The sequence below is a fragment of the Periplaneta americana genome, chromosome 8 (genome assembly GCF_040183065.1).
Source record: "Periplaneta americana isolate PAMFEO1 chromosome 8, P.americana_PAMFEO1_priV1, whole genome shotgun sequence".
Lineage (NCBI taxonomy): Eukaryota > Metazoa > Arthropoda > Insecta > Blattodea > Blattidae > Periplaneta > Periplaneta americana.
Window position 1 is genome coordinate 175,397,537 of NC_091124.1, and position 15,929 is coordinate 175,413,465.

The 15,929-nt window shown below is 35.6% G+C and overlaps 1 protein-coding gene across 1 annotated transcript; it reads right to left on the bottom strand.

Annotated features, from left to right (window-relative positions):
- Positions 1–65: 65 nt before the first annotated feature.
- On the bottom strand, positions 66–15,714 carry LOC138705259 (uncharacterized protein C1orf50 homolog). Its single transcript, XM_069834091.1, has 4 exons — positions 15,540–15,714; positions 11,899–12,011; positions 8,513–8,731; positions 66–269 (listed from the first exon to the last, which is right to left on the bottom strand). Exons 1-4 carry the CDS (start codon positions 15,601–15,603, stop codon positions 66–68), a joined length of 600 nt encoding a protein of 199 aa, XP_069690192.1. The 5' UTR covers positions 15,604–15,714.
- Positions 15,715–15,929: the final 215 nt, after the last annotated feature.

Here is a 15,929-nt window from a genome sequence, read left to right on the forward strand (position 1 = left end):
AAAATTACAATGCCACACAGTTATTGCGCAATTCATTACATAGTAGGAACCATGATGCTAGTCCATCACATGTGTACATCTGGCGATCTTTGCAGCAGTTTAGATGGCTGAAGTGCTTTGAGAACATCAATATCAAATAATTTGTCTTGTACAGCTACTTGGGCTTTCCTGGAGTGTATTAACTCTTCAGGTGTCCACGAGAGGTCACGCTCCAGCAGATAAGCACCAATAAATTGATGAGGAGGTCCAGCAGAACTGCATTTCCAATCCTGAAAATGAGTTGGTGAAAATAATTATTCTATTCTACTAAGTGTTATCGTTGGAGAGTGCTAGTTCAATAATAAGATCACAGGTTTAATTTGAAAATCACGCACTCTCAAATCCGCAACTCAGTTATTCTTATTTCACCAATATTTTGTAATTATATGAGTTAATAAAATATCGTTGAACCAAGAAAATAAGAAAAATGGTACCTGGAAATTTATCACTTTTTTTCTTTCATATGACACACTGTTATTTCTTTCGAAGAACTGCAAGCATTCCTTCAGGATTATATACCCTATCATGTGAAAATGTTGCCCTCTATGGTTACCAAGTTCACTATTATTTTGAAGATCGCAGGTTCAAACCCAGCTTAAGGTGATGAATTTTTTAAGGGAACATGACTTCCTTCAAAAGAGAAGTAAAGGTGGAAGTTCCATATCACAGATTGACAATATTGTATTGTATTGTATTATATTTGATTGCCAACATTTACATCCATGTAATATGGACCTCACAATTTTTGTACGAGGGGGATCCAGGAAATAACGACCGTTTTGTTGTAATAATTAAAAAAAATATATTTATTTGAAAAAACAAAGTCTGTTACATAACTGAAGCTTCCTTTACTTCTCTACATAATCACCACCTACATTTAAACATTTGTCGTATCTGTTCACTAGCTTTAGAATTCCCGTGTTATACTCCTCTGCCGCCAGTTCATTAAGCCAGGTGTTCACTGTCTTCTTCAACTCTTCATCACTTCCAGAACGCATACCACCCAGAAAGTCTTTCAGCTTAGTGAAAAGGTGAAAATCGCTAGGAGCAAGGTCTGGACTATAGGGCGGATGATCAAAGATTTCCCAACCGAATTGATCCAGCAATTCTCGAGTTGAAGCAGCAGTGTGCGGGCGGGCACAGATTTTGTGGTAGCCAAGATGTTGCGACACAATTTCACCAAGCAAAGAACAAGAAATGTCAGGAAAGGCAATATGCAATTTGTCGAGTGATGTGCGCCTATCTTGCAAGATGCTGTCGTTCACTTTAGTCTTCAGGTCTTCTGTGATGAGTGATAGGCGTCCGGGTCGAGTTTCATCGTGGACATTTGTTCGCCCATTGTTGAACATTTCGCACCATTTTCTCACATTTCTTTAATTCATTACAGTATCACCATACACTTCTTTCAATTGCCGGTAAATTTCTGCAGGTTTCAAATGTCGGGCATTCAAAAATCGAATCACACTCCTCACCTCACAGTCGGCGGGATTATCAATCACGTCGTTCATTTTGAAGTAACACAAAATGCACAATGGCGACTTGTTGCAACCAGTACTCACAACATTATGAGAACACATGTTAAGGAAGCCAGTTAACCTTCAAACAAGGAAGGGGAGTCAGCTGCACGGCGGGTATGCGCGAACGGTTGTTATTTCCTGGATCCCCCTCGTATCCGGTGCCACAATTACGTTCATTACAGATATACCTTATTTTAGAAGCTCTTTAAATTGATCATTATTTCCATCTTTAAAAAACCTAACAACTTGATTTATATCATTCCACAATTCTCACCTTTAAAAACTTAACAACTTGATTTAGATCATCCTAAATTGCCCTTTTACGACTTTGTTCTTGATTTTCAGTACACTTATATCGAACACATACTGTTTCTGATAATACTTGTTACTAAAACATACTAGGCCTACCCCATTGTCCAATAAGTGCATTATTATGTCTGTTTTTGTATGCAATTCCTTTTTCAGATCTCACTAATTTTCTACATATTATACTTGCTATCCTAGCTAGCCTCCTCCGCCAGACTCTTCACCTATTTTCAATTATCTCTCTCGTTATACTTAACTTCCTATTACACTCCTCTAATTCATTCACAATTGACACTTTTAATACTCTGTTCTTGATTTTCAGATCACTTAGACTATATCGAACACACACTGTTTCTAAAAATACTTGATACTAAAACTTATTACACCATTGTCCAATATGCTCCTTATTATGTCTGTTTCGTGTGTACCTTTCACTTTCCGATCTCTCTAATTTTCTACATATTATACTACGCCATCCTAGCTAGCCTCCTCTCCCATACTCCTTATATCGAACACACACTGTTTCTAATAATATTTGATACTAAAACATATTACACCATTGTCCAATATGCTCGTTATTATGTCTGTTTCGTGTGTACCTTTCACTTTCCGATCTCTCTAATTTTCTACATATTATACTACGCCATCCTAGCTAGCCTCCTCTCCCATACTCCTTATATCGAACACACACTGTTTCTAATAATATTTGATACTAAAACATATTACACCATTGTCCAATATGCTCCTTATTATGTCTGTTTCATGTGTACCTTTCACTTTCCGATCTCTCTAATTTTCTACATATTATACTACGCCATCCTAGCTAGCCTCCTCTCCCATACTCCTTACCTATTTTATTAGACTATATCGAACACACACTGTTTCTAATAATATTTGATACTAAAACTTATTACACCAGTGTCCAATATGCTCGTTATTATGTCTGTTTCGCGTGTACCTTTCACTTTCCGATCTCTCTAATTTTCTACATATTATACTACGCCATCCTAGCTAGCCTCCTCCCCCATACTCCTTACCTATTTTATTAGACTACTAGCCGTATCCATGCGCTCCGCTGCACCCGTTAGAAATAAATATAAAGTAATTACATAATTAAAATAGGACATTTGATCCAGGGAACATTCGTGTTTGATAGAAGGATAAATCGTTTAATATGTTACTTAATTTAAATTGCATCCAAATAATTAAAATGCGATCATTTTGATCCAGAGACACTCATTTGGTGCAATGACAATTCCTTTAACCTGTTTCTTAATTTTTATTACATGCAACCATAGTTTAATGAAGATTGGCATCATTTAGATTTAATGTGTATATTTTATTTTACTTGTTATAGGTTTCCATTGAATTATGGTAATAACTTAATTTTAACCCTTGTTTTCTACGTATTCAGTAAATGGCGCTTGGCCCACTATGGTTGTGAACCCTTCAAATAACTTAAATTATATTAAATAATATTACATATTATATTATATTATATCATATCATATGAGAAGTTACTGTAATAACATTATAGCATTATGTCCATCTAGAGAAACTACACTTTCCAATGGTGAAATAATAATTAATTATACAAATCGGTTAATTTAGCATCCCATATTACTTCATACAAACACAGAAACATTCTCTGTAGGCTATCTTTCATAGCTTTCGATTGTTGCTGTCCAAGGCCCCTTATGGACGAAGTCATTTGTTTTTTAATTCATTACACGGCCTTAGATGGCAGTTATTTTAATTTTAAAACTCATTTATCTCATTAAATATCAGTCCTATCAAAATTTTTCAAGGAATAAAACTTATCGCAAATTATTTTTAAAGAAATTTTTGTTATGTAACATTTTTCACAAAAAATCAATAATAAGCGAGATATTTCGATTTATTTAATTCAGGCCCCCTTATAACCCCCCTTTTAAATGATGTATTTTGAATGCCATATAGCCTAAAATCTAAGTTACAACGAACTTAATTTATATTCCAATTTTCATCGAAATACGTTCAGCCATTATCACGTGAAAAGGTAACAAACATACATACAGATAGACAGACAGACAGACATAAAAACAAAAATTGAAAAAAAACTGATTTTCGGTTTCAGGGTGGTTAATTATATATGTTAGGACCAATTATTTTTGGAAAATCGAAAATTACCAGAAAAATTTCGGCCACAGATTTATTATTAGTATAGATATCGAACACACACACTCCTTCAAAAAATACTTGATACTAAAACATATTACACCATTGTCCAATATGCTCTTTATCATGTCTGTTTCATGTGTACATTTCATTTTCCAATCTCTCTAATTTTCTACATATTATACTACGCCATCCCAGCTAGCCTCCTCCGCCATACTCGTTACCTATTTTATTAGACTATATCGAACACACACTGCTTCAAAAATACTTGATACCATAACATATCACACCATTGTCCAATATGCTCGAGATTGACAATATGTAAAAGAATCCTGCAACTATTTCTTGCTCCACCAAATATCCTGTTTTCCAGACATGTCTCTAGGGACCGCCTTGAGACTACAAAGGTCTCTATTGGACAAAGGAAATGTTCTGCACTGCAGTTGGGGATGGAAGTGAATGGACTCTTGAAAAAAAAATCACATAAAAAACTAGACCAGCAAAAGTATCTTTCTCTTGGGCATAAGTTCCCCCCTCCCCCATATATCACACATTACTTTTAGTTGATCAATAGGGGTGGTTTAAAGTAGTTGGCATTCCTGCACATATAGAACATAATAGATGAGTGAGTGAATAAATCCTCTCATTTTTAGTTGTCAGTAACTTTGGCTCACCAAGATCTTCACAATGTTAATTAGTGAATATGTACAATTTTATAGATTCAGGTTGTCGTATACATTGAAAAAAACATTTCAATACAAAAAATGTTATTATTTTATGATGTAGGTATCCCATGTTCTTTTAAAACTACTCTCAAAACAATGAAATTGGAGGAACTTGTGACCAATAGGCCTAGGCATATATTTCTGAACAATTATAATTAGGGCTAGGATTTTGATGAAATTGCATCTTTTTTCTAGTAAGCCAGAAACATAGCCGCTTTAGTATTTATGTGTTATGTGATAAACGGAGTGTCTTAAGACATATTTGTTAGGCATTTTTTGCCTGTTTCAACTCATAAGAGCATCTTTTGTGTTACTCGGACATTTTTGAGGCATTTTCATTTAATTTTGGCCACAAATCTCCATTATTAATATAAAATAATGTTTATTTCCTTTGATATTTTGTTCATTAATACCCTTTATTTTTTTACTTAGTTATTTAACGACGCTGTACCAATTACGAGGTTATTTAGCGTCAATGGAGTTGGTGATAGCGATATGATATTTGGCGAGATGAGGCTGAGGATTCGTCATAGATTACCTGACATTTGCCTTACAGTTGGGAAAAACCTCGGAAAAACCCAACTAGATAATCAGCCCAAGCGGGGGGAATCAAACCCGCGCCCGAGCACAACTCCGGATCGGCCTTAACCGACCGAGCTTCGCCGGTGGCTACTACCCATTATTTTGTACAATATTTTAATCGTTTTTCTACACAAATATTGCCCTTTTAACGTAGTACACCCCATGTAATGGATCAGTCCAACCATCCCTTCAATATAGACTCCTCTATACTTGCTAATTCCGTATAAGAGTGGCCTTGTGGTGGGCTACATGGAAACTACATCAGGTAAAATAATTAATTAAAGTGTACTACTTAGAAAAAATTATGTAAAATTAATTAAACTTAAATACTGGTACTAGAATTTAATTTCATTACTAGTCTAAATATTAAGTAGCACAAAACTTCTTTTCCTATTAATGTAAGATCAATTTTTAGGGCATTTTTGAAAGATTTTTAGGTCATAAATGCATTGTTTTTAGGACATTTTTTTATGATTTTTATAGATCATCAAAATCCTAGCCCTAATTATAATAATTTAAAAAATGATAATGTGAAAGGAGGGAAAAACGTTAAGTCAAATGACAATGTAAAACATAATTGCTTTATAATAATTCTATACTGTCATTTAATTAAGTTTCTCCCTTTCCAGTTGTTTCTCCTTCCCAATTAGATAAAATCAATCTATTTTTTTCTAATTTTAAGCATAATAGGTACTGTAGGAGATTTGATGGCTTTCAATTTCAACCTGGTCCATCTACATTGGCGCCTGTGACAGTCATTTGTAAGTACAAAGAGGTGGTCATTCATTTTTGTCTCTGACACTTTTTAAAATGGGGGAAAAGAGACATCACTATTTGAATCAGTATTATCCATTTCAAATGTTTTCACGGTTTTATCTTCAAAATCTAACCCTACATTGGCATTTACTTTTTACAAATAATTAAATTATTAGTTAAAATACACTCATGGAACTAACATTAATAATATTAATAAATTTTATTATCTTTGCTACTTTACGAAACACTTTACTAATAATATTATTTATTTCAGTAATATTATGAGCGTTTACAATAATAAATATTATTAACCAATACTTTTGTTTTTATTTTAGTAGGTTATTTTACGATACTTTATCAACATCTCAGGTTATTTAGCGTCTGAATGAGATGAAGGTGATAATGCCAGTGAAATGAGTCCGGGGTCCAGCACCAATAGTTATTTGCTCATAATGGGTTGAGGGAAAACCCCGGAAAAAACCTCAACCTGGTAACTTGCCCCGACTGGGAATCGAACCCGGGCCACCTGGTTTCGCGGCCAACGCGCTAACTGTTACTCCAAAGGTGTGAACAATACTTTTATGAAACAGGACAATAATAATATTACTAAATGTTACTACCTTTTTACTAATAGTATTAATTTATTACTTTTATGAAACAGGCCCCAAGCAGGAGTGTATTAAACGGTACCTGCAAAAACATAATGTGTTAACCTAGCCTTACTGTGTATGCAATATGCATACATTCCCTTTGTTCCAAGGTGGTGTAATGGTACTGAAAACAATTGGAGAGTTTTGTAGAAAAATGTTGTCTTTAAAAGATGAAGCAACGCTCTTTCAGAATAGTTATCTTGTACAATTAAAGCTGACATTGTTTTTTAATTATGGTGCACTACTTTTGGAGTGACTTTCATATAAGTCACTGTTATGTGTTCGAATCCTATTTCTTAATATGGATATCCATACATTATTAACACAATGCAATCTTGAGCAGAGTACTATACAGTAGCGTGCAAATTAATCCGAACAACGTAATTACTTATGCAAAAACACTCAAACGGGATAAAAAAAGGATCTAAGACATACCTCAGTAATCTATGTGGCCTCCCTTGTTCCTAATAACAGCTCTGAGACGATTTGGCATGGATTCCACTAATTTCCCACAAATATTCTTCATTTCTTCATCGCGAAACCATACACCAATGAGGGCAGAAATCATCTTCTCCTTTGTAGAACAATCCACTTTTTGCATTCTTCTTTTGCAAATTGACCACAAGTTCTCAATGGGGTTGATGTCAGGTGAGTTACCTGGCCAGGGGAGTACCTGAAAATTCTTCTTGTTGAAGAATTCTGTAGTTTTTCGAGACGTATGGCATGGTGCCAGGTCTTGTTGGAACACACCTCTGCCATCCGGAAATGATTTTTGCAGCTGGGATACGATTCTGGTTTCCAATAAGTGAATATATTTGTCAGAATTCATCATTCCCTTGATAGGTATTAATGCTCCAGGCCCTTCAAGTGTAAAACAACCCCAAAACATTACTTTAGGGGGGGTATTTGGGTGCTTGTTGGAGATGAGCTGCTGTTACTTTTTCGGATCCTTTCCGTACATAAGAAACACGGTGGCCGTGGACCTCGAAATGAGACTCATCGGAAAAAAGTACATTCTTCCAGTCATTCACTGTCCAGTGTTGATGTAATTTTGCCCACATTAAGCGTTTTTTGCACATAACAGGGGTTAGCAGTTGCTTCTTAATAGGCTTACGAGCCCTTCGTCCAGCTTCCAAAAGCCTATGCCGCACTGTTGTGACGTGAATATTCGCCCCAGTGGTAGCCATTAGCTCGCGGGTTAAGTCGACAGCAGTTAGTCTAGGATTTAATTTACTTTTCCTGACAATTAAACAATCATCTGCAGGTGAAGTCTTCCTTTTCCGGCCCAGTTTCCTTTTTTCTGGGGCGTGATGGATCCAGTCTCCCTGTATCGTTTTATGATCGAATTAACAGTAGCCAAACCGATGTGACATTCTGCAGCAATTTGCCTCTGTGTCATAGAAGAATGCTCTGCTAATGTTACAATTTTAGACCGTTTTCGTGGAGTTGTATCCATTTGTGAAGACGACAGAATGAACACAGGATTGCAGTATTAAGTCTTCAACACAACTGAAATGCTTATAAGTACAAAACGACAGGCAAAATGTCACATATTATAAAAAAAATAATGACAGACTTTCAACAATGGAATTACACGTACTACAGATGTCAATTAAAGCGGTATGAGCAGCTGTGAGGCCAACAATGACAGAAAATGTAAAAATATGTCGTGTTCGGATTAATTTGCATGCTACTGTACTTTTGTCAACTCCTGCACACGTCTGTCAGATTAAAAAAAAAAAAACTAGATAAACTCTCGATAAATAAAAAATTTGATTACCTCAGGCGACAACATGGACAAGTACTGTTGTCCACTGGGTCTTTCATACAGGTAGTAAATGTGTCCTGGAAGTTTACGAAAGTTGCAAGCTGCGTGGTGAAGATCTGCATTTAGTTTGGCCTCCAACAGAACTTTACGTGCTTGCTCTTGCAGAAATCGCATTTGATTAGCAATCATTTGCAGTTGGCTAGTTGCAGTTGCCTTCACCATGTCATCTGCCTGTATGGGTGTAAGTTTTTTTCCTGCTATTAGTAGAAATAAATATTTTTTTTAATGTGTGATCATAATCTTATACAATATATCGATCGTCCAGTTCAAAAGTGCGACAACTCAAAAATTGACATTTTTTAGTTATTTATACAGGGCTACTACAAAGGCTTTACTCGATTCCATAGCCTTGTATTATGAAAAGTATGAGACATACATTATTAAAAGTTATACCAATAAAAAGAGAAACTCATCAAGTTTTTGGTCCATCAACTGCTACAAGTGCTCGATGTGACCTCCTCGACAAACATCCACTCGGTAGTCTAACTCCTGCCACACCCGCTGGAGCATATCACGATCAACTCTAGCCACTGCCGCACGGATCCGGTTATTAAGTTCTTCAAGATTAACTGGCAAAGGAGGTACATGCACTTGATCTTTGACAAAACCCCATAGAAAAAAATCACAGGGAGTCAGATCTGGCGACCGAGGAGGCCAACGGAGAACACAACGATCGTTGTTAGAAGCCCGTCCACACCAACGTTGTGGTAGATGCTCATTAAGATACTCACGCACTTCCAGATGGAAATGTGGTGGAGCCCCATCTTGTTGAAATAAAAACCCTGGTTTATCTTCATGTAACTGAGGCATCAACAACATCAACGGGCTTCTAACAACGATCGGTGTGTTCTCCGTTGACCTCCTCGGTCGCCAGATCTGACTCCCTGTGATTTTTTTCTATGGGGGTTTGTCAAAGATCAAGTGTATGTACCTCCTTTGCCAGTTAATCTTGAAGAACTTAATAACCGGATCCGTGCGGCAGTGGCTAGAGTTGATCGTGATATTCTCCAGCGGGTGTGGCAGGAGTTAGACTACCGAGTGGATGTTTGTCGAGGAGGTCACATCGAGCACTTTTAGCAGTTGATGGACCAAAAACTTGATGAGTTTCTCTTTTTATTGGTATAACTTTCAATAATGTATGTCTCATACTTTTCATAATACAAGGCTATGGAATCGGGTAAAGCCTTTGTACCTGTAGTAGCTCTACTATTCAAAGCCCCTTTCGGAGCTCTTTCCGATTCAGTATTGAGATAAGTCATATTTACAACCAAAAAGAAAAAAAACGAAATAAACTGCTTTAGAAGTAATTATAACTATGGACTTTACTAATTCATTATTAGTACATTTCGAAATGTATTAATAATGAACTGGAAGATTGTGATATACTCGTCCTGAATACTGACTCATTTCTAATTGTCGTGGTTATGAACCAGAACTCTGTTCCTTTCTAAGTGATTTATTTGAAACTTTCAACTGAAGATATCTCAAAACTTGTTTTTTTGAGTTGTCGCACTTTTGAACTAGACGATCGATATAGTAATAATAATAATAATAATGATAATGACTTTATTTTAACCTGGCAGAGTTAAGGCCATAGAATCTTCTCTTACATTCAACCAGGATTAAAACTTGGTTACGTGGTCGAACTTACAACTGAATCAGATTTAAGAAATTACATATAGATACTATTTAAATAATAACATCAAAAGAGGTAGTTAAATAAAAATGTACCTAATAAAGTAAAAATAAACACAGTGGCATACATATTAATGTTGTTAGAATCACATATGAATCACATAAAATCAGAAGCCGATAATTCAATAAAAATAAACACATTGGAATACATATTAGTATTAAATTACAAGTAAGTAGGAGTCACATAATTAAAGCAGAAACCAACAATAGAATAAAATGTACACAATAAAAAAAAATAATAAAAACAACACAGTGGAATACATATTGGTGTTAGGTGATAAGTAAACACGATTTACATGATATAGTCGTAAACAGACATTTGAATAAAGAGTATACACAAAAATTAACACTGCGGTAAACATATGAACATTAAATTGAAGAAAATACTATTTACATAATAACATTTTAAAGACAATTGAATTAAGGTCTCTGTGCAATCACGGATGTTGGGAGGTGCCGAAGCGTCTCCTCTCCCTGTGCGCCTCCTTTCTCCCCAGACGCGCGCAAACTCTCTGACGTGGCAAGAATTCCAAAAGTTTTATTCAAATATTATTTCCAGAATAAAATTTAACAAGACGCTATAATATTTGTACGTAATGTTACAGGATTTAAATTCAAGAAGTGGGATTCTAATCCAATATTCAGATGGATCCAGACCAATAATTATGTTAATTCCAGAAGCTGTGGAAAAAGATGCAGGGAGATATTAAATTCAGCAATCCAACTGTCTGCTTGTGAAAATTTGAGGCAAACAGGAATGGTTCAAAAGATTTGAACCTACACAAAGCTTACAGCTCATGTTCAGACTCCCAGATAATCTAGAACTGTCAAAAAGATATTAATGAAATTATGACTTACAATGATATAATTATATGAGTCTTGAGATATAATTTACACTGAGAGAACCAATTTCCTGGTGAAGGACGCAGTTGGAAATATTCCTATTGGACTAGAATCATTCTGTGACTTCAGCTAGTCTGGTTTGCTTTGCAGTGAAAAAGCAGACAGAGGCAGAGCATGCTCGCATCTGGATGATCTCGTTGATTTTTTTTTTAAGTTGGTTATTTAACGACGCTGTATCAACTACTAGGTTATTTAGCGTCGATGAGATTGGTGATAGCGAGATGGTATTTGGTGAGATGAGGCCGAGGATTCGCCATAGATTACCTAGCATTCACCTTACGGTTGGGGAAAACCTCGGAAAAACCCAACCAGGTAATCAGCCCAAGCGGGGATCGAACCCGCGCCCGAACGCAACTTCAGATCGGCAGGCAAGCGTCTTAACCGACTGAGCCACGCCAGTGGCTGATCTCGTTGATTTTAGACATAATAGTAGATGGATAACTGAAACGCCCTCTGGTCTTAGCACTAAAGAGGGCATAATTAAAAGATTAACAGAATTTCTGACACGAAACTTAAGGAAAAAACATGCATAAAATAGGATGGTGTAAGTACTTTGCAACTCCGAACATTTTAAGTTAAAAAAGTAGATAAAATGGGCCAAGCAAAGTGAAAAGAGCTAAACTGTCTCCACCTCCATTTTATTTCTAATGTAAAAGAAAGTGCGTTTATCTAATCATAAATAGTATTATTACTTCACATGACTTCTTATCTTAAAAACATGTACAAAGTTAGGGGCCTACCTTTTGGAGTCCTTGCGCTAGCTCAACCAGGTCAACGGAGTCATGTTTAGCTACTGCAAAAGGGTTGACGAGCTCAGTTCCTTGCGGTGATACATTCCTTTCCACTATGGACTCTGTAGAATGGTACATTTGTGCTCATTTATTTATCCCTTTAAAGAAGTGTTATAATTTCTGCCATTTAGCTTAAGTACTTACTCTATCAACTAAATCTATTTTTTAAAAAGTTTCAATTTAATAGAGGAATAAAATCTCTACCTTTTTGTGTGTGTGTGTATATATATATATATATATATATATATATATATATATATATATATAAAATTTTATTTTATTGTGCTTCCTCAAATTAGAGGCTGCCATTAGACAAAGCATACAAAACAATATAAATGATGAAAGATAACGGAGTAAGAAAAAAAGTAAACAAGTACACAAACAAACAAACAATGGCAAATTATAGAATTAAAAAAGTTACAAGTAAAGAAGCAATGAAAGCTAATAAGAGAAAGAAAAAAGATAATGTTGCATTAGTTTTTTCAGTACACTGAATTAGAGTCCATATAGGTGGTTTCGTTAAAGTTTGACTGACTCTCTAATTATGAGGAGGGCCAGTTCATTCAGAAACGATTTGTGCAGTCCTAGGGTCTTACAGAATTGAGAAGAGAAGTTAGGTATCATTCCTCTTCTCCAAACATCAATCCTGTAACACTGATATCGTGAAGTTGGTATTTATCTTTATAATACGGGATGGTTTGAACGTAGATTGCTCGTTTCTCCTCATGTACGTCTTCAGGCTGTCCTTTATACATTTCAAACCTGATGGTGGGGTCGATTATCATACCCTGAGACAGGGATTCGCTAATGGCGATTATGTCAATTCGTCTGTTACTGCCATTGTCGGCAGTTCCGTGGACTTCTTCATAGACGGTGTATTTTAGTTTTCTAAGGGCATCGGCCAGTTTAGTTCTAATTGCATGGTGCCTATGTATATGCAATGTTCTGGACGAAAATGCCAAGAAAAGTGGCAGTCCAAAAGATGTCCTAAAATTGTTAGCTTCTATTTGCACACTTTGAAAATTTTCCAGCAACTTGCAAGAAAGATTTGAATGTAGTGTACTGCATGTTTAATGAATGTGACAATTGTGAATGTATGTAGTTTAAAATAATGTATATTATCAAAATCAAATAGTTATGGTTATTAAGAAAAAAGTTAATTTATTTTTGTTTCTAATAATATATTTTACGAGTAACTATGAAACAAAAATTAATAATCAGAATTTCAGTAATGTCTGACATATTTCATGTGACAATACAGCGAAAATGTTTAGTTAGTGTTTTGAGGATAAAAAGATTTCATTCTTTAAAATCTTAATTTTACTTAATATAATCTACATAGGTATTGTGTTCAATACTACTTTTAAATGAAGAAACAGAACAACAGAATGTAAATGTCACATCCATTACTATACCTAATCACATCCGTTACCCAAAAGAAAATGTATTAATAAAATTCTAAGAAAATTGTTACCGGTACTGTTTTTATTGACCAACCACTTGCCTACACATTCAGACATTGTTAAAAATAAATCTGCTTCTCTAACAGAATCACAGAAATTCAACTTCGAGCTACCCAATGTGAAAAGTTTAATCTGTGCAAGTCACGTCCATGTTCCTGGACCTTCATGCATTCAATAAGGAGAAAGAGGATCTGAAACTGGTGTACATAAACTAGACTTTTACGGGAGGGGGGGGGGGGTAAAAATCATTCAATTTATAAGGATTATTTTTGTGGATATGCAGTTGATCGTATATACAAGCCATAACAGAAGCCTAAACTAATCAAACCTAACCTGTCACATTCGTATAAGCGGAGGGCAAAGGGAAGTGGTTTAGACTCAAAAGTTGTTGGTAGTCATTTACACCCGAACCCACGCTTTCAGAAGTCGAAATTGCGATAGAAAATCTGAAAAAGTACAAGTCTCCAGGTATGAACCAAATTCCAGCAGAATTAATACAAGAGGGTGGAAGTGCATCATATAGCGAAATTTATAAACTTGTACTTGCTATTTGGGAAAAGGAAATTGTACCAGAACAATGCAAGGAGTCCATAATTGCACCTATTTTTAAAAAGGGGGACAAAACCAACTGTGGTAACTTTCGAGGAATATCACTTTTGTTGACGTCGTACAAAATTTTGTCCAATATTCTTTTGAGAAGATTAACTCCGTACGTAGATGAAATTATTGGTGATCATCAGTGTGGTTTTAGGCGTAATAGATCGACTATTGATCAAATTTTTTGTATTCGACAGATAATGGAGAAAAAATGGGAGTATAAGGGTACAGTGCATCAGTTATTCATAGATTTCAAAAAGGCATATGACTCGGTTAAGAGGGAAGTATTATATGATATTCTTATTGAATTTGGTACTCCCAAGAAACTAGTTCGATTAATTAAAATGTGTCTCAGTGAAACATACAGCAGAGTCCGTATAGGTCAGTTTCTATCTGATGCTTTTCCAATTCACTGTGGGCTAAAGCAGGGAGATGCACTATCACCTTTACTTTTTAACTTCGCTTTAGAATATGCCATTAGGAAAGTTCAGGATAACAGGCAGGGTTTGGAATTGAACGGGTTACATCAGCTTCTTGTCTATGCGGATGACGTGAATATGTTAGGAGAAAATCCACAAACGATTAGGGAAAACACGGAAATTTTACTTGAAGCAAGTAAAGCTATAGGTTTGGAAGTAAATCCCGAAAAGACAAAGTATATGATTATGTCTCGTGACCAGAATATTGTACGAAATGTAAATATAAAAATTGGAGATTTATCCTTCGAAGAGGTGGAAAAATTCAAATATCTTGGAGCAACAGTAACAAATATAAATGACACTCGGGAGGAAATTAAACGCCGAATAAATATGGGAAATGCATGTTATTATTGGGTTGAGAAGCTTTTATCATCTAGTCTGCTGTCAAAAAATGTGAAAGTTAGAATTTATAAAACAGTTATATTACCGGTTGTTCTGTATGGTTGTGAAACTTGGACTCCCACTCTCAGAGAGGAACATAGGTTAAGGGTGTTTGAGAATAAGGTGCTTAGGAAAATATTTGGGGCTAAGAGGGATGAAGTTACAGGAGAATGGAGAAAGTTACACAACGCAGAACTGCACGCATTGTATTCTTCACCTGACATAATTAGGGACATTAAATCCAGACGTTTGCGATGGGCAGGGCATGTAGCACGTATGGGCGAATCCAGAAATTCATACAGTGTTAGTTAGGAGACCAGAGGGGAAAAAGACCTTTGGGGAGGCCGAGACGTAGATGGGAGGATAATATTAAAATGGATTTGAGGGAGGTGGGATATGATGATAGAGACTGGCTTAATCTTGCACAGGATAGGGACCGATGGCGGGCTTATGTGAGGGCGGCAATGAACCTTCCGGTTCCTTAAAAGCCATTTGTAAGTAAGTCCTGTTCTAAGAGTTGCATTGTGGAATAATCAAGAAGATTGTTTGGTGAACATGACATTTACAATTTAAAGGTAATTATTTGCTTCTGTGAAATAATAAATACACAAAATCAAGAGATAGGCCTAACCTTAAAACAGCAAACATAAATTTAAAATGTAGGTATTACCAGCTCCTACGCATTTTAATTTTGAAAATTCTTCAGGATCCATATTTACTATACGTCGTTTCATGTAGCTATTTCCACTATCACAGAGTTACAGACTCAATTTTAAATTTATCGTAATCAACACATTATACAGAAAATTAAATGAACTTCACTTTCATAAATCATTCGCAGCAGTGTCGCCAACGCGATTCCTAAAAACCCGCTATGATACTGTGCAGAAACCGCAAATTGCTACACTGTCAACGTAAAGTGAAATTATTTTCCCGCTGTGAGTACTAAAAGAGTCGCTAAATTCCTGTATCAGCAATACAAATTTCATAAATTTTACACGCTAAACACAGAAAAACACCATATCAAGTAGAAAAACCGCTGAATTGGCAACACTGATTC